Raw genomic sequence first — 18,944 nt, 5'->3', positions numbered from 1 at the left:
TACCACAGAAGAGAATCATTGTCATTGCAGTCTGAATTCAGCTTCACTGGAAAAAGTTTCAGATTAATGTTTCATAATAATTTTTCACTGCACAGATGAACTTTGAATACCAGGCAATACTTTTGTTCCAATTTTTGTGGCCAATCTCTTTAAGTAGTTCTGTACAGTAAAAATAAAAAGCATTCTGTCTAATCTGTGCTGCAGTAAACTGAAGCATTCACACATCCATTTTCACTTTCCTTGAAAAAAATATGATTATCTACTATTATCTGAAACTCAGATTTGTATGGAGTACCAACATTTAAAGATTATTATTCATGCGTTTTCAGAACTCATGAACTCCTTTGAAAAGGACCAAGACTAACTCTTGTAAAGCAAGATACAACACAACTTTTTAAAATTATTAAACAAGGTTTATTTGCAGTCAAATGTTTCAGCTGCATAATGTTTTGATGTTCATTGTAGGTCATAAAATAGCTTATGATATTGCTGAAGATACTCTGCACTGTTTGCAGTACTGGCGTACGCAGCATGCCTCAAGTATGCTTCAAAACGTGCTCGGCCACACTTTATTGTACTTTGTTGAGTTGAAAGGATTGATTCAGACATTTCACGTCTGAAGCTTTTCAAAAGGCCCAAAGCCTCATTACAGAAAAAAACTCCATTTTCTGATTAGTTTCAAGTGCTAGGGGATTTTTACTTGTTTTACCCTGCCTACTTAGGTGCCAGTTTAAGGGTCTCAGAATACACAAACAAAACTAGCTAAATATCTGACACAAACCTTTGACTTTCTACAATTGGAACAGCAGTGTCAGATGGAGTTTTGAGAAGAATTGAGAAAAGAGGAGTTTTTATATCCAAGTTAAATTCCAAAATTTAGAATTCAGCAGACAAATGCAGTTAAAAGTGTATTCTTTTTCCCATCTACAGGAACATATTTCAAATACTGAATGATACAGCAAATGTTTGCAGACTTCTTTTAAGCTCTTTAGAGCAGGAGAGCATCTGACACACTTATCAATTATATTCCTTATCACTTGCATTGCAAATTCAAACAGTGCTTAACAGCAAATGTGAGCTTTTATGAACTATTTGCTTCCTAACACCAAGACATGGCTTAGAGATTGTCCTACCTACCAACAACTGGTGAGATACACTACCTCATCACTGAGAGCTCCTAATTAGATGAGCCATAAGTAAGAACCATCAAAAAGTTTCAGGTTGTCAGTTAAGTGTTCTCTACTGGAGGATCTCTTACAGAGAAATCGTCAACTGAGAAGAATTTCTTGCTTCTCAAGTGATCTCTTACAGTAGTATGAAACACTTGAAAATCTATAAACACCACAATACAGGAATAATGATTAAGCAAATCTTAGTGAAGTGTACAGTACGTTTCACCCCCAAGCCTTGGACATGTTCCTAAATAGACAGCTTTTTAAAAGGGAGTAAGTTTTGTTTGCAACATGTAAAATATGTAATTACACATTTTCTGCAGAATGAAGAACAATCCAAGACAATCACGCAAGCATAATTCTAATCCAAGCTTTCTATATGACTTTTTGAGGCATCGGAGGAAAAAAACACACTAAATAATATACATACTTTTGGATAATCTAGCTCAAAGAAGGTTTCTAGGTTGTTAATCAGGTTAGGATCCACGCCTTTTAATGGCTTTAGAAGTGAAACACCAGGAAGCTTGCTATATGGCTGTTTGTCCGTGGCTTTCTTATTGAGGTGGAGGCGCCTGTAATGAGAAATAGCATATAACACCACTTAAGAAAATATGCTAGAGAAAGCCATTCAAAATACAGTGAGAACTAAGAAAGCCTGGGAGTTAAAACTGCTGCAAAAATAATTAAATCTAGTTGTTGAAAAGACAGCTATTTTTCTATCCAATAGTTGATGTCAAAGTTGATGTCAACAGCTGCTGTCAAAGGCAATGCCTAAAAAACCTTAGCATAACATGTAGATTACATTCACCTTTATTTAACTTATTTAATATTTCAGGTTAATGCATTTTACCCTATGCATTTTAAGCAACAGGAAACTGCAAACTGCAGAGATGAAATTTTTCTGCCTTCCTCCACAGCATTAAAGCTCACAGCATTACAACAAAATAATCATAAAAACCAATCTACTGCAAACAAGGCAAAAAGCAGAAGGTTCAGGTGCTTTTTCCTGCATCAAGTTACACAAAATTTGGAGGAAACTGAAAGTACAGGGGAAACAGATGATCTTACTGATCAATTTGTTAGTGACTCCAAGATTAAGGATCAATTAACTGTAGTATAAAAATCCTGACAGCAAGTTGGGTCAGAACCATAAACTTACACACGCAATTTCAAACAGTCATTGGTATTTCAGCAATTAATCAGAGTTATTTTGGTTTTGAAAAAGACATTTAAGATTGCCAAGTCACACTGTTAACCCAGCACTACCAGGTGCACTAAGCCCTGTCCCTAACTGCCACACTAAATATATAAAATGTGTTGGCAATAACATTGCAACTCACTAAAATGAATGTTTAATCCTACACTCTTGTGTAAATGAACAAAAAATTTAATTCTGAAAGATTGATGGGTGTTGGAGACTGAATATTATCATTTGTGACTTAAACACTCTAATGAAAAACTTTTATCTATCACAGCAAAACTGTATTACAAAAGCTGCAGAGAAGACCCCCACACCCTGAGCAGGCCTTCTGACTGAGGCCCTGAACTGTTCGCTGACAAGAGATAAGATACAGTAAGCTCAGGTCTGGGGAGAGAAGAATACATTCACACAGGAATCAAGGTTAACACCTTTGGAGTGGAGACTGCAGCCCTGGGGCAGTCAGCTGTCAGCTTCACACAGACCCAGCACCAAAGGGTGGGGGCAGAGAGGCTTTGGGTGTGCTGGAAAAGCCTCTGCTCAGAGGCTCAGTGACCGCCCATCCTCCACTGTGCAGAGGAGATCGGCTGTGGGCCCCTTCACCCCGAGAAAAGCTTATCCACAGCACAGGGAGTGTTATGGCCCATCAGAGGGCCCCCAAAGGGGGCTGCGCCACAGCCCCAAAGATGACGCCACCAGACCCTCAGTGTCGCAAGGGACGGGGTCACACTGGCACTGCAAGGGAGCCACCTGGGCGTTCCCAGCTGCCCAAAGCCAGCATTCATTAATCCACTGAATCCTGGACTCTTCGGCCATGGCGGCGATGGGAGATCCTCAGCACCCAGCAGAGTGAGGTAGGGGAGCAACGAGACATCCTTGGGACCCTCGGATGGGTGATGTCCTTCCAGCCAACCCTGCCACTGTCCCCCTGACCCCACCACCCCGCACACCTCCTTCTCTATCTCTTTCTTCTTGCTTTTCTCTTTCTCTCTGTTTTACTGTTAAATAAAATATATCAATTTTTGGCAGGAACATCTAACCTCGTTTGGTTTTAATCACATGTTTTGGGTATATTTCGAACCTTTCTGGGTCCAAATCTCTTTTATTCAGAGGCTTAATTCCTGTGCTAAACCACTGCCTAACAATGGCCAGCATACAATTGAATTTGCAGTGACAAAAATACATATACACAAGTAACTGAAGGACAAGTATATCCAGAAACATAAAATTTGCAAATTAACATACAAACTGCATATTGTAGTTCTCTACCATGAAGAGTTGTCAGATTGAAAGACTATTTTCTTGCAATATGTACCTAATTATATCAATTCTCATTTTAAACTTTCACCAAGTAAAATTACTAAGAACTAATTACTTAGAAGAAGGTCCAGTAAGAGAATAAATTCCAGTAGTTCTCTAGAATATTTTTCTCTCTGAAGTGGGACAGCAGCATTTGATACCTAATCAGCCTCAGCCAGCATGTTTGCCTTTTAGGCAGGGTAGCAGCTAGATATCATGAACATAATGTTACAGAGAATAAACAATGGGTTGACCAAAAAGACAGAAGAACAAAGCAGATTGTGTCCTAATGCTGTTTTTGAGTCCAGACCTGGGCTCTGCAGAGGCAAATTGAAACAGACTTGCTGAGCATTTAACTGCCAAGGGATAGTCACACCAAAGTCAAAAAAAGCAGTAATTCAGATAGCTCACCCTAGACAGAAATTTTCCTACCAATGTTCACAAACATAACAGGAAATAAGGTCTTTACTGCCAATGAAGAGGGAGAGTCTCAAGAATACAACTTTGACCAGGAGGGTCAAAAAGTAGATAACAAATGGGAGAGAGAGGGGAAAAAAAAAAAAAAAAAAAGGTGTAGCAATGCATAGAGTTTTGTATAGCAGCAAAAGCCATTACAAACAGGAAATACTAGAAGGAAATATCAGAGCAATAAGTTCTGAATATAGCTCTGAGGCAGGACTGTGGTAAATAAGCCTAAAGTGAAAAACCTGCAGACACTTGCAAGGCAACACTGAGTACAAACCATGCTAACACAGTATTATGAGGGCGACTGAATTATGGTAAGAGAAGCCTACAGACTGTGCAAGAGAGAAAAGCCTTGCAAAACACACAAATAAGACATGCAGCATTATCACAATCTATTCAGCTCTGAAGCACTGTACAGTTTTGATAGCAAATGGCAAGACTGTCCATAACATTCTACCTTAACTAAGACTCCAGTTCATGCGCTGTTTGTAACACTGCACTGAAGTGGCAGCATGCCCTTCTGAAAGCACTGAGGTATTGTGACACTAAAGGAACTACAGGGCTCTGCTAGAGTCCATGTACCAAACAGCAAATTAACAGTAAACCAGATCATTTCACACTGAGTACTATTTATGAAGGGGCACATTCTCAAAAAGAATTAAAGTTACAATTGAAAACCTACCATAGAAACAGGCCAACCATTAAAAAAGTTACAGTACTGAAATTCAGACTAACATTTTATGTGGAAGTCAAGATAATAAAACTGAATTTAAGCAACATTAACTGTTGATCAAAGTACTTTTTAAATGAATCTGCTACAGTATATGTACTAAAGTCTACAAAGAGAGGTTAAGATGAAGCTGGTCTTTTTGAGTACTAACTTGTGCTTATGCTGGTTCAGTTCTCAGACATAGATCATAATCACAAAGGTCTTCATTTCTACGTAACTCTACATGTGTAACACATACAGTTCAAAATGACAGAGCTAAGCAATGCTTTCTCAAAGGTTTGCATTGTGTACAGGATAATACATGTTATTTTGCATTGATATTAGTCCAAAGCAGTGAAAACCACCAACAACCTTTGAATCCTGGAACTCATGCTGGCACAGCAGTGCTCATAAGCACTTTCAGATAATGTGTATAAATGTAGCCAGGTTATATTTAAGCACTTTTGCACCCACATTTATTAAATTAATCAGCATGCAATCCCTAGGTAGTGAAACTGAATTTTTTAAAATATAATTTTTTATATATTTTTTTCTGGTACTGGCATACATAGATAGGGAAAGAAAAAAAGAAAAAGCAGACATATGGTAATGGTGTCAAAAGTCGTAGTTTCACTATGAAGCATCAATCAAGAAGCACCTGCAAAATCTTCTCTAACTTCATAACAATAATAATTAACCCACAGAAGCACCCATACCCCAGATTTCCTCTCAGCATAGGAAGAAAAAAAGTCTCCAAAGACAAAATCCCAACAAGTTATCACTGTTCAGAATTAATTCTTGCTAATCTGTACCAAAATTTGCAACCAAAAAAAAAAGGCCAAGACTTCCTCTCCCCAGCTCATTAAGGGCAGAAGAGTATTGTTATAGAATGAGTTGGGTTTTAAAGGACCTTAGAGGCCATCTAATTCCAATGCTCTGTCACAGGCAGGGGCACCTTCCACTAGATTGGGTGGCCCACAGTCCCGCTCAACCTAGCCTTAAACGCTGCCAAGGATGGGCATCCACAGCTTCTCCAGGCAACCTGTCCCAGTGCCTCACCTCCCCCACAGTAAAGAATTTCTTCCCAATATCTAATCTAACCTACTCCACCAGTTTGAGGCTGCTCCACCTTCTCTTATCACTATGTGACCTTGTAAAAAGTCTCTCTCTATCTCTCTTATAGCAAAAGCAAAAACCTTGCTACAGTAGACAACCTGCTGGGTCTCTCAGACATACACCTTTTAAAGGTAGCTGAAAAAAACCTCAACAGTTCTTATTCACCCATGTCAACTTTCCCTTATGAGCTACTTTAATTAAAGAACTACCCTGTGAGAGAGAGGTAAGTAAATCTTAATGAGAAATTTTTAGTGATCTGAAACATCTCACTTTGTGGAATGTTGGTTTGCTATAGAATATAGGGCATAAGGTCTTATCCTGAACAGGAATAAGAAAATGTGAGATCATTCTCCTTTTGGTAACAGAAAGGTTAAAAGGATGAGCTCCTCATATCTTCTTTACATACTACATATATAATGAAATCTATCTATCAAACTTTAACTATGTATATATAGTCAAAACACTCCCAAAAGTTGATACCTTTATCCACAGAAGAAAAAGAAAAGAAATTTGCTACTGGTACTCCACACTGGTCAGTGCATTAAATACAACTGAAAGAGATTGGAGGATTTCAAAAAGTATTACAGACAACTCCTAAATTCATTAAAGTGTTAACAGCATCAGTGCTTCACCAGGACTAATATTAGGAGACATAAAATTCTACCACCCTAATTGTAACAGTATAAAGACAGTTCACATAAGAAGTCACAGACAGCTAGCAAAAATGTTCCAGTATCTCACAGCAGTAACTTTTTATATTCAGTCATCTGATCATTTTAAAATTACATAACCAAGAATACTTTTTATAAAGAAAGAGAACTTCTATATGTAAAATAATGTATGCACAATAATGTCCTTGGGACAACTGGTTACAGCATCAGAACACAAGTAGTTTCTCCTCTATTCTCCCAGTTGCAAAGAAGGATGTGAGAAGAAACATTACAGGAAGATGAAGCAGAATGTAACTTCTGGCTACATAACCAGTGTTACCAACAGAATTTTGGGTTTCTTGATCCATAGTTGGTCTACATGACACCATGGCCTGCTGGCAACAGATGGGTTATACCTGTCTCAAAGAGGGGGAAAGGATTGCAAAGGTGTGAGCAGGGCCCATTATGAGAGCTTTAAACTAGTTTAAAGGAGGAAGGGATAAGAATCAGATATGCTAGAAATAATCTTGGGGACAGCCTGTCTTCTTAAGGGACAGTGTGCTAGTGAGGTCCTTCAGTCTCAGTGGAGGCAGGGGATTGAGATTTGTGCTGCAACAAACACACAAGAGTTACTGATGTTCTAGAAACACTGAAGTGCTTGAAAACCGCCACATAGGGAAACCTCACTCCAAAAAATGGAGGCAGGATTAATTGTCCAGGTGAAATGCATCTAAACCAATACAAGCAGCACAGGCCACAAACAGGAGGAGCTGGAAGCAATTGTGCAGCTGGAAAATTATGACATAGCTATCACCATAGAAGCACAGTGGGACAACTGGCATAACTCAAGTGCTACAGTGGATGGCTATAAGCCCTTTCTTCAGGGGATAAGCAGGGAAAGAGATGGTAGGGTAGACAGTATGTTTGGGACTCTTTTGATTGTCTAGAATTTAATAATGGTGATGATAGGGTTAAGTGTTTATGGGCAGGATTCAGCATAATAGGCCAACAAGTCAGCAACCCTGGTGGGAGTTACAGACCACCCAACCAGTAAGAAGAGACAGAATGAAATAGTCTGCAAGCAGCTGGGAGAAGTCTCAATCATTAGCCCTTCTTCTCATGGATACTTCACTTCAACAGATGTCTGCCGGGAATACAACACAGCAAAGAAGTAACAGTTTAGGAGGTTCCTGGAGTGCATAGGAGATACCATGTCAGGAAGCTGAGTGAACCCATTAGGGGGGCCCCCATTGGACCTTTTCTTTGTGACTAAGGACTGAGGATTGGTGGATGCTAGGATGGTTGGAGCTGGGGAGCTGTCTGGGGCTCAGCAATCATTAAATTATAGAGTTTCCAATCCTTGGAAAAGTAGGAAGGGTCAGCATAACTATCACCTAGGACTTCCAGAGGGCAGACTTCGGTCTGTTTAGGAGGTTGTTCAACAGAGTACTTTGGGAGGCTATCCTGACATTGTTCAAGAAGGAAATCCTAAAGGCAGAGCGAGTAGGCCATCCCCATGTACCAAAATACAAGGCAGAGAAGATGAGTGACCTGGCTAAAGAGCTTTGGCTGGAACTCAGGATGAAAAAGAGAGTTTATGACCTTTGAAAGACAATGTAGGCATCTCTAGTGTCATTAAGTTATGGACAGAAAAAACTAGATTAGCCAAAACACAACTAGAACCTTATATTGCTATTGCCTTAGAAGACAATAAAAACATACATATAAGCACATTAGCAACAAGAGGGGAGCTAAGGAGAACATCCACCCTTCATTAACTGCAGAGGGAAAAACAGTGAAAAATTATATGGAAAGGCTGTGATACTGTCTTTGCTTGTTTCAGTTTCCAGTAGTGAGACCAGTCATTCTTCAGGTAACAAGGCCTCTAAGTGGAAAGAAAGAACAGGGAACAGAATGTCCCATAACCTGGGACAAATGTGACCTGCTACACCACTTAGACATACAAGTGTCTGGGGACAGATGGGATCCATGCAAAGCTACTGAGGGAGTGCACACCAAGTCTCTTCAATGACACTTACCAGCAGTCCCGGCTAATGAGAGAAGTCCCAATTTACTGGAGGCTACCCAACAAAACAGCCATCTGCAAGAAGGGTTGGAAGGAGGATCTGGGAAACTAACTACACACCTGTCAGCCTGACCTTAGTGCTGGGGAAGGTTCTGGTGCAGATCATCTTGTGTGTCATCATAAGGTATGTACAGGACAACCTGGGGATCAGCAAGGGTTTAAGAAAGGCAGGTCCTGTTTGACCAACGCGATCACCTTCTGTGAAAGGGTGACTCACTTGCTAGATGAGTGAAAGACAACACCCAGAGGGTGTTGTCAACCTTGACTTAGTAAAGCCACTGACACCATTTCCCACAGCATTCTCCTGGAAGAAACTGGCTCCCATGTCTTGGATGCACTTTTTGCTGGATTAAGAATTGGTTGCACGGCCAGGACAGAGAATGATGGAGAATGGAGATAAGTCCAACTAGTGTCCAGTCAGTGGTGTTCCCCAGGGATTAGTACTGGGTCCAATCCTGTTCAGTATCTTTATAAAAGATCAGGATGAGAGGATTGAGAGCACTGTTACTCAGTTTGCAAATTACATCAAGTTGATCTGCTGGAGGGCAGGAAGGCTCTGCAGAGGGATCTGGACCACCTGGATCCATGGGCAAAGGCCAGTTGTGTGAGGTTAAAAAAGGCCACATGCCAGGTCCTGCACATGGGTCACAGCAATCCTGTGCAGAACTGCAGGCTGGGCAGGAGAGGCTGGAAGTCAGCCCAGAGGTAAAGGACCTGGGAGTTTAGTCAACAATGGCTGCACGCGAGCCAGTATGTTAGGGATTGACAGCCAAGTGTCCATAGTGGCCAAGAAGGCCAAGGGCATTCTGGCCACAGTGTGGCCAGCAGGAGCAGGGCAGTGACCATCCCCCTGTACTGGGCACTGGTGAGGCTGTGCCTTGAGAGCTGTGTTCAGTTTTGGGCAAGAAGAGCACTGAGGTGCTGGTGTCAGAGAAGGGCAAAGGAGCTGGGAAAGGGTCTGGAACATAGGCATGATGAGAAGAGACTGAGGGAGCTGAGGGTATTCATCCTGGAGAAAAAAGAGGCTTAGAGGTGACCTTATCACTCTCTATAATGCCCTGAAAGGTGACTATAGTGACACAGGGTCAGTCTCTGGTCTCAATGACAAGTGACAAGCAGTTGCAAAACCAGGGGAAATTTAGGATGAACATTAGGAAAAAGTTCTTCACCAAAAGGATTAGTGAGCACTGAACGGGCTGTGCAAGGAAGTGATGGAATTACCAAACCTGGAGATAGTCAAAAGGTGTGTAGATGTGGCACTTAAGGGCATGGTTAAATGGTGGACATGGCAGTGTTCAGTTAACAGTTGGACTTGAAGACCTTGGAGAGCTTTTCCCATCTAAACTATTCTATGATTCTGTATTTTCCTGTGTTTCCTATGAGAATATGATTTTTGCCGTATATAATATTACATAAAATATATATATTAATATAATTACCTTTTGTATAGTAAATATACATGTGCAGGTTTTCATCTGCATGTGAAGGTGGGAGGAATAGGGCATATATAAGCAGCTATTGTCATAGCTCTAGTAGATCCCACCAGGAAGCAAAACATGGAAGCAGAGAAATATAAGAGGACTCTGCAATGATACAAGTAAGGCTGAATAATATATTATTATCAAGTACTTATTTCTTATACTTCTCTGTCCATATTTAAGCCCATAGAAATACTACTGCTGCATCACTGTAAAGGCCTACTACACTATTACTCATAGATGTCAGAGATTTGAAAACCGAAAGACCAGACAGAAAACCCAGAATCACCTGTAGCCACTGGTCTCTTAGTAAACTGAAAGAAATATTCATAAAGCAATAATTAAACACCTTGGTCTTGTTTTAAACCTTTCTTCCCCTTGAGAGGAGCTTTATAATGTAGCTGAACCAGTTTAACTGCAGGCTACTGCTCAGAGGCACTCCTTCCTTCCTCCTTTCTCCTCTTTTTCTGGGATGTCCTGTGCTGACATTCATCTGATCCCACAGTGAATTAGGTGAGATTCATAAACCACCATGCAACTATTGCTCAGCATGTAACATTATAATTTCATCAGCTCCATGTAGCAAGCTTGAAAGGATGGAGCAAGATAATCATGCAGCTTCACAAGCAGTAAAGGTCCCCAGTAATCCTCCTCCCGTGCTGCCATCAACACCAGCCAAACAAGACATTGTGCCAATACTGATGCACGTACAATCCTGCTTCAAATCATTCACCCAACTGAAAGTTAAATCTGGCTATGGTTTGCTTCTACTTCAGATTGTCTTCTGTCACCTTAGAGTTCAGGCATCTTAAGGAAGGCTGCACAAAGCTCCAGAGCATGTTCAAGAAGGCTCTGAATGTGTTACCAATATCATAGGAGAAGACCAAGAATAGGGTCTCCTTCCATCTCATGCTTCAGTGGGATTCCAGAAGGGCTGAGCTGACCACAGATTTGGTCAGCCCCTAAACACTGTTCACAACGAACACTACATCTCAGCTTTCCTTCACAGCATTCACTCTCTTACACATTGCTCCTTATCTGCCAGAAGAAGCTAATTTATGTTAACCAGTAACAGAAAACAGTGCCAGTGTTCAAAAGTGATTATTGAAGTAATGCTTATGGGACACCTCTCTTCTACATTTTTTGACTGAAAGCAAGACATCAGCCTATAGAAATACACCAGTGATAGGCAACCTTGCTTAGCTGCTGGCCTAGGTCAAACCATTGCACCAGTAAGACATAGCTCTCAGACAGGCATTCTTTCCCATCCTCTACTTTTGTCACCTGCACACATCCAATTCAACAGCCATAGGTTCACATGGCCACTCACCAGTCACTCACCACGACTGTCAGACCCAACAACAGGCAGGAACAGAAACAGACAGGTGTGGACACCAAAAAGTACTAAAGGGGAAACCCTAACACAATTAAAAACATTTAAGAAGTCACTTGGCCTTGATAAAACGTTCAGAGATAGAGGGAAGTAGATGAGTCTGAAAGAAGAACATGGTAGGTATGATTCAGGTGTGCACTGGCTGTCTGCCAGCAGACAAACAGTCATGGTTTTGCAGGCACGCTCAAACCTACCAAAACCAAAAATTGCAATCCTGCCTTTTGCATACTAAGGATTTGTTGAAAAGCATGTTACAACTGTGCTTCATCACCTACCAGCTGAGTGTACAAGGCAAATAAAATACTTAATTCACTTTCACTGCATATTTTCTCCTGTACTACACAATCTCCACAGACAAAATGAAAAGGACCTTACAGTGTAGTGTCCTGAAGTCACAGTGGGTAGTGGAGAGGAAGAGAATTTTTTTTAAGTTAGGCAAAAAAAAGCTCAGGACTCAAAACTTTTTTTTTTTTTTTTTTTTTTTTTTTTTTTTTTTTAAGGGGTCAAATTAGAGGTCTTGAACTGAAATTGATCAAGAAAAAACCTAGACTGTGATCATTGCTATTTTTTAGAAGGTGAGTGTTCTCAAAAACCAAACACCAATTTGCTTTTTCAGTTTTGGAAAGGAGTCATTCAATCTACTAGTAGCTAAGAATAAGGACAAAAATCATATAATGTAGAACAGTTAAGATCCTATCTAGTACTATTTGCCATTTCATATTTAAAATCTCCATGCACTACTGAAATTCTTTAATCAGCCTTTTCCAGGTATTACCATGAAGTCACATTCAGTACATGCAATCAGTAAATTAATACAGTCTTTTCTAAAACTGGGGGATATAGGGGGAATTGAAAATGCTTTCAAATCTGTTTTACAGTTTTAAGTAGAAAAAACCCCGACCTTATCTTTCAGGATTAAGAAAGAATAAAACACTAGAGATCTCAGCTTAAAGCCAGGGAACACTTACTCTCCTACTCCCCACCCACTCCCTAAGGATAAAAGGAAGAACAAACAGCCTTACAATAGGCTGTGGCTGATCCTGAAGCAACAGGAACCCTTTTACTGACCAAATCTTTGATAGTTCATAATTCAGCAAGCTGAATGGAGTTAACAAAGACACAGCAAGTTGCCTACAACACATTCATTACTGCACCACACTAAATATTAAAATAAACACACTATTTTTCCTTGTAGTCTATCTGCAGTCTGCCATCAAACAAAATAGCAATTTATTCCCTGTTCCTGCTTTCCCACACCCTCAGCCCACTTGTGGCTATACAACAGTCAGCACCACAAGACAAATCAGATCAGCCTGCTGATCAAACAGGGAACTACCCCACAAAAAAACTCGCTGATCTGAGTCACCACATAGCCATATGCTCACTGAAGGCAGATTAGAATGGTAGAAATGCTTAGAAAGGTATAGCAGAAGGAAGGGATTTGGTTTATCCCCTTGAGCATCAAATTAAGATTCACTAATGCACAGAAATGGTTTTGGTGTTCCTTGCAACAAATGCTATGCAAGTTCAGAGAACTGCTGCATGCAACACAATTCATGTTTTGTTTATGAAAGCATCTCCAGGGCATGGCCATAACTCTGGGCCAGATAACCACAGCAGACATCTTTTAGTACAGGATCAACCCAACAATGTCTGGGAGCTTCTGAAATACAAAGCTTTACAACAATTTTATTTTGAGACTATTCAATTTGGTTTTCTGACTTTTATTTGAAAATGTTAAAATTAAACTAGCTCAGTCTAAATTATTTCATAAGGCACAAGTTTAAATGACAACATAATTTGCTAAACATTGCATAATGTGCATCCTACAGACCCCAGGCTACTCCTTTTCTACCTCAAAACTTCCAAAACAGTTAACTGCTAGTAACAGAATTATGTTAATGGCTAATCAGAAACTATATTAGCAAATCATACAGCAGGTATTTTTTTCTTTATTTTCAGTGTATGACAGTATGATTTTTTACTTCATTAATTCAGCAGCAAGTGTACAGAGTACAAAAAAGCACACTGCTGAAAAAGAAACACCAATTCACACAAGTTTGAACACACAGTCTGGGACAATACTACCAACAGCTGGGGTAATAAAAAACCTGTAAACCTTGTCCAGACTACACAATTGTCAGTGAGAGGGTCACTCTCCTTGTGCTGCAAATGGCTTGGAAAGCTTGAAAAAGTCTCCTGTATGAAATATCAGAAACTGAAGGAAGCAATTACATAAAAACAAAAATGCTTTGAAAGAAAATGTTAAAACAACACTTGCACACTCACCATCATTATTTGACTGCATTTCAGAAAGCCAATTTTCTTGTTTTTTTACACTTCCAACAGATACAAACCAGAAAAACTAATTTGGCAAATTTTACCTGTCTTGTCTACAAAAAACCACAAATTTGGTTTGTGCTGTCAAAAAAAGTACTGCCCTCACCACTGTACAATCCGCACAAAAGAATCTTCTTGCAAATGCAGGTATAAAACACATGTATCATCTCTCTTAAAAATGCTTAAAAGGAAGTGTGAAGTAATAATTTTGAACTCAATTTTAACTCAATCTTTAACTCAAAGTATTTCAGTATAAAGCATTTGGGACATTTGCTACATACCAGCTCAATACATTGATCAATATCTCGTTTTCATCAGCTTGAATATTTTAACAATGTGTGCATATGACCAGACAAGTGATACTACCACTTCATAAAATAAGGTGTAGCATACTACCTATTATTAAACCAAAGCTGCAGTCATCTGAGAAATCATTTCACATGGCAAATTGGATCAAGGCAAGTGCTTAATAAGAATAGGACAACTGCAAACAACATAAAAGTGAATGCTTAACCTCATTTACAGATTTCCTCTCATGGACTATATTGTTAACAAATCCAAGATGTGCCCTATCAACAGAGAGGGAAGAAAACAAAACAATCTTTAGTTTACAGACAGGTATTTCTAAGAGTGGAACTCACGTGGTTGAAACCTGACCAAACCAGCACAAATGGGCAAAGATAAATTGTTAGTTATCTTGTTGCTTTAATTAATAAAAGATTGTTCCACTGGAAGCACCCACCAGTTGTTAAAAAAACTGCTGTAAGAAATAAAACAATTCCTCAGCCAAGTGTTGCAAGTAACACCGGCAAGAAAGTAATATCTTTCTCTTAGTACAATGCATCCCTTCAGCTTTCTAAGTTCACACTTGCAAGAATATTTCTTACCTTAGTTGTCCAAAGGACAGTGTAAGACTTTCTTTATACATGCTGGAACTGAAATAATTTGATTCAGGGTATGAAGTCACCCAGGCCACTTATAAGAACATACAGTCTTGCATAGATCCTTACCACCTACTATTTAAAGTAATGTAGATTAAAAATAAAAATAAAATAAATAAAGAAAACGCAAAACTAGTCACCTTGCAATTAGCAAAATTAAAATGTTTTTTTAGTCTATAGGAAAACATCTCTCACAATAAAGTAAGCAATAATTTCTTTTAAACAGCAGTCTTCAATATAATGTAAAAAACAATATTAAGTGTGTCAAAACTACAGTATTTTATTTCAGTTAAAGCAATTTTTAAATCCCAGTGAATTCTGACACCACTATGTAGCATTATGCCATTCTCAGGCAGTGATGGACACAAATACTAAAGTGTGTCCCAGTAAACCAGTAAAACTAGTTATATGCTCAGCAGGTCATGGAACAGCTAGAACAGAAATTTCAGATTCTGATTTTTAGACCAATTTATCATCTACTATTCTACTCATCCACTTTAATCAAAATTCATGCTTTTATGGAAACAGTTCATGTAAAGCATCAACTTCCTAAAATGCCTTTGAAATCTTCATATCCTGACAAAAACTTAAAGATTACATTTTTCCCCATCCACTATTCAGCTTCTTCCATTCCAGCTCACACACAAAGCTGATGCTTCTTTGCCCTATAAGAGCTCTATTAACCCAACCCGTTTCCACATTGCATATCCAAACTTTACAGCCTTCTATCTTCCACACAAACCACTCCAAGAGATGTGACAAGTAGGCTTTAAAATCAAAACACACCTATTGTACTAAGTCTTCTGCCTTCTCAACTTAAGTACACCATCCAGACTGCCATGATTCCTCTCCTTTAAAGGAACACTTGACAGTCTTTAATCTAGGCTTAGCACTCTTGCATTCTGGTAAATCATTCAGAGCCACTTAATACCTTAATGTTTACCCCAAAGTTTATAGTCTGTCTTATCCTCCTGACTCTCACTATGAAAACTGGCCAGCCCTAATTGCATTCAACATTATTGGTTTCTCCCACACTGTTACCACTCTAAGATTTCTGGTAGTGCACTGTTTTGATTTCCCCGTTTATCAATAGAGAAACTCATTCAACCACAATACTATTTTTTTCAGACATCTTCCCGTAAGGATTGTCTAAATTTAAGTCTTATAATTACATGGTGTCAGGTAAACTTCAACTTGTTTAAAACAAGCAACACACAGACTCCAAGCAACCTCTTTCTTAATCTATTGCTCCATAACAGTCCAGACAGCTGCCTCAGTGTCATCTTTCACCAAAAAAAAAATCACCATACAGAAGAGGCTGGAAGGCACCTCTGGAGGTCAGCTACTCCAAATGCCTGGCTCTAAGTGGGGTAACTAGATTAAGTTGCTAAGGACTAGACAGTTTTTCCTGTCCTCAAGAGCAGAGCCTCCACAACTCTCCAGAAAGCCTATGCCAATGCTCAGCAGGAGTGTCTTCTTTGCTTTAAAATTACAGTTTTTCACTGGAATTTTTCCTTGTTGCTTTTCATCCTGTCACAAGGCACCGCAGAGATGAGTCTTGGACCTCACATCCTTTACTGTCCCAAACAGTCAGGAACTCACACACAATAACGGGAGCCCTCTGAGCCTTCTCCAGAGTTCCAGCTCTCAGTGCCTCGAGTGTCAGATGCTGCAGTCTCTGCAGCCCTAAGCCTTGCTCCAACATACCTGTGACTCATACAGGAGAGACCAAAACTGTGTTCTGCACTCCAGACACAGCTTTCCTGGTGCTGTGTAGAACAGAAAGGATCACCTTCCTAATCTGCCAGCCATGCAACAATGGCCTTCTCTACCGAAAGCATGTCACTGTTCATAATCCAGCTGATGTTTGGTTGGCTGATTGGCACCAATCAGCGTGCACAGGTCCTTCTCTGCCCAGCTATTTTCAAACCTGTTAGTTCCTAGCCTGTGCTGATGCATGGAGTTATTTCTGCCAGGTGCAGGACACGGCATTTTCCTGGGTTGACCTTCATAAGCTTCCCAGACACCATTTCTCCAGCCTGTCTGGGTCTATCTGAACTCATCTGATCTATCAGCCACTCTCTCCAAACTTGCTGACCACGTTACATACTCCATGTCATTAATGAAGATGTCAAATGGCCCCAGCAATCACTGGCATCTGATGATTTTGTGCACCTCAAACTCAGCATTCCTTCCACAGTTTCCATCTTCTATCACAAGCTATTATCATATCAATGCATACATCAAACTATGAAAATTTGTTTCAGCTTCAAACAGGAGATGGAACTTAACCTTCAACTGGCATTTCCAGCCTAAAGCACTCCAATTTCCTTCACAGTGTTGAAAAAAAGGCTTTCACCTCTAAGTTATTAGAGAAGATTGTCCACTCTGCTCTGCACTGGTGCAGCCTTCCCTCAAGTCCTGTGTGTAGTTTTGGACACAACAACATTAAAAAATATATATAAAAGAAAAATATATTAGAGATCATCCAAAGGAGAGAAACAAAGATAGTGAAAGGGTTTGGAGTGGAAGCCTTGTGAGGAGTGGCTAAGGTCACTTGGTCTGTTCACCCTGGAGGAGACTGAGGAGACTGCAGTCAAAGCTTTCTTGTGAGGGGAAGAGAAGAGGCAGATAATGATCTGTGCTCTGTGGTGAAAGTGACAGGACCTGAGGGAATGGCCTGAAGAACAAGGAAGGTTTAAACTGGATACTAGGAAAAGATTCCCCCTGCAAGGAAGCGGTCAAAGCATCAAATCTGCCAGAGTTAAAGGAGTGTTTGCACAACAACACTGTTGTCCTGTACCGGAACAGGAGCTGGACTTCTAGGATCCTGTGGGTCCCTTCGAGCTCAGGATATTGTGTCTATTCTGACTTGTGTGTTCTCACTCCCTATTGACTTTCTGGGTTCCTCCCCAGTAACTGTATTTAACTTCCAATCTCTGCATTACTATCTTTCAGATTTGCCTCGCTACAATGTTGTAATCCACTTGCTGAAAACCCATACAACATGAAGCTTTAAACATGTAACACTTGCAGCAAACACACTGGGATTTCTGCTTGAAGTGGGGTTCATCATCAACACATGGATTACAAGAGATAAGGGTTACTCAGGGAAAAAGCAGGAAGATAAAACATCACCTCAGATCAAAGAGAAGCCTCAGATAACTTTCCAACTTTTCCTGCCTCTCCAACATCCCAGTTTATGGTCAAACATTTAAGCATTTCTTTGGCTTGCTTTTAATCCTCAAAGAATTTTTGCAAAAAGACACTGCTAATCAGAGCACCAATTTCCTTCTTTACCTGTTCCACACATACAAGATCACAGACAACAATCTGTTCGCTGTTGGAGTCACCAATACTTTACATCATCCTAGTCATCAGCTACATAACTGGAAAAACTACTTACCTTGAAGAAGATAACCAGCAGAAGACATTTAAGTGTAAGTTGATCAAGTTCAATAAAGGTTCATCTAAGTCACATAGCCAAAACCAGATGGCATTCTGCATGTGCTAGACATCTTCCAGCCACTTCCTGGAGAAGCTCCAGTACTATCTCACTTTGAAGTTCTCCGAGTTTGGATATCAACAGGAGGCAAGGGTACCTCTCACCTCATAAAGGAGTAGTTGGATTATCTCCATCAGAGACTACCAAAGTGTCTGTTCGCTTATGCCAGGCAGCACTTGATAGTAACAGGAAAATTCTCTAAACATTGCCTTTTAAATTAAAGATACATTACAACCTACCTGGCTCCTGCCTGCAACAGGATGTGTATGTAACAGTTGCACAAATCAAAGAAAATGCAACTTGATCATTGCTAATTGAGTAACTACTGCTGTTTTTAACAGCTGTCTTACCTGATTTATTGCCAGACACTGGAAAATATAAGTTCAAAAGAGGAGACAGTCCCACCAACAACACACAAAAAGGTGAAAATGAGATGACAATGAGAAGCAGAAAGATTACAGCAGGATAAACCCAGACACAAATTAGACTGAGCAGCAAGAGATACTCAATGAGGAAGGGAAAAAAGGTGTTGACAAAACAAACAGGCACAAGAGAAATAAAACTGTCATTTTCTTTAGAATTGTCAGAATTA

General features: G+C 39.9%; 1 protein-coding gene across 2 annotated transcripts in view; it reads right to left on the bottom strand.

Annotated features, from left to right (window-relative positions):
• UGCG (UDP-glucose ceramide glucosyltransferase) overlaps nt 1-18,944 on the bottom strand; it is a 35,438-nt gene that overhangs the window by 9,972 nt on the left and 6,522 nt on the right. For both annotated transcript variants that reach the window (XM_079331615.1, XM_079331616.1), the window contains one exon: nt 1,603-1,744. In XM_079331615.1, coding sequence (XP_079187741.1) covers nt 1,603-1,744 — 142 coding nt within the window. The remainder of the gene's footprint in view (nt 1-1,602; nt 1,745-18,944) is intronic.

Source organism: Erithacus rubecula, assembly GCF_903797595.1.
Source record: "Erithacus rubecula genome assembly, contig: SUPER_Z_unloc_6, whole genome shotgun sequence".
Taxonomy (NCBI): Eukaryota; Metazoa; Chordata; class Aves; order Passeriformes; family Muscicapidae; genus Erithacus; species Erithacus rubecula.
This window is presented reverse-complemented; position numbering and strand designations above follow the sequence as displayed.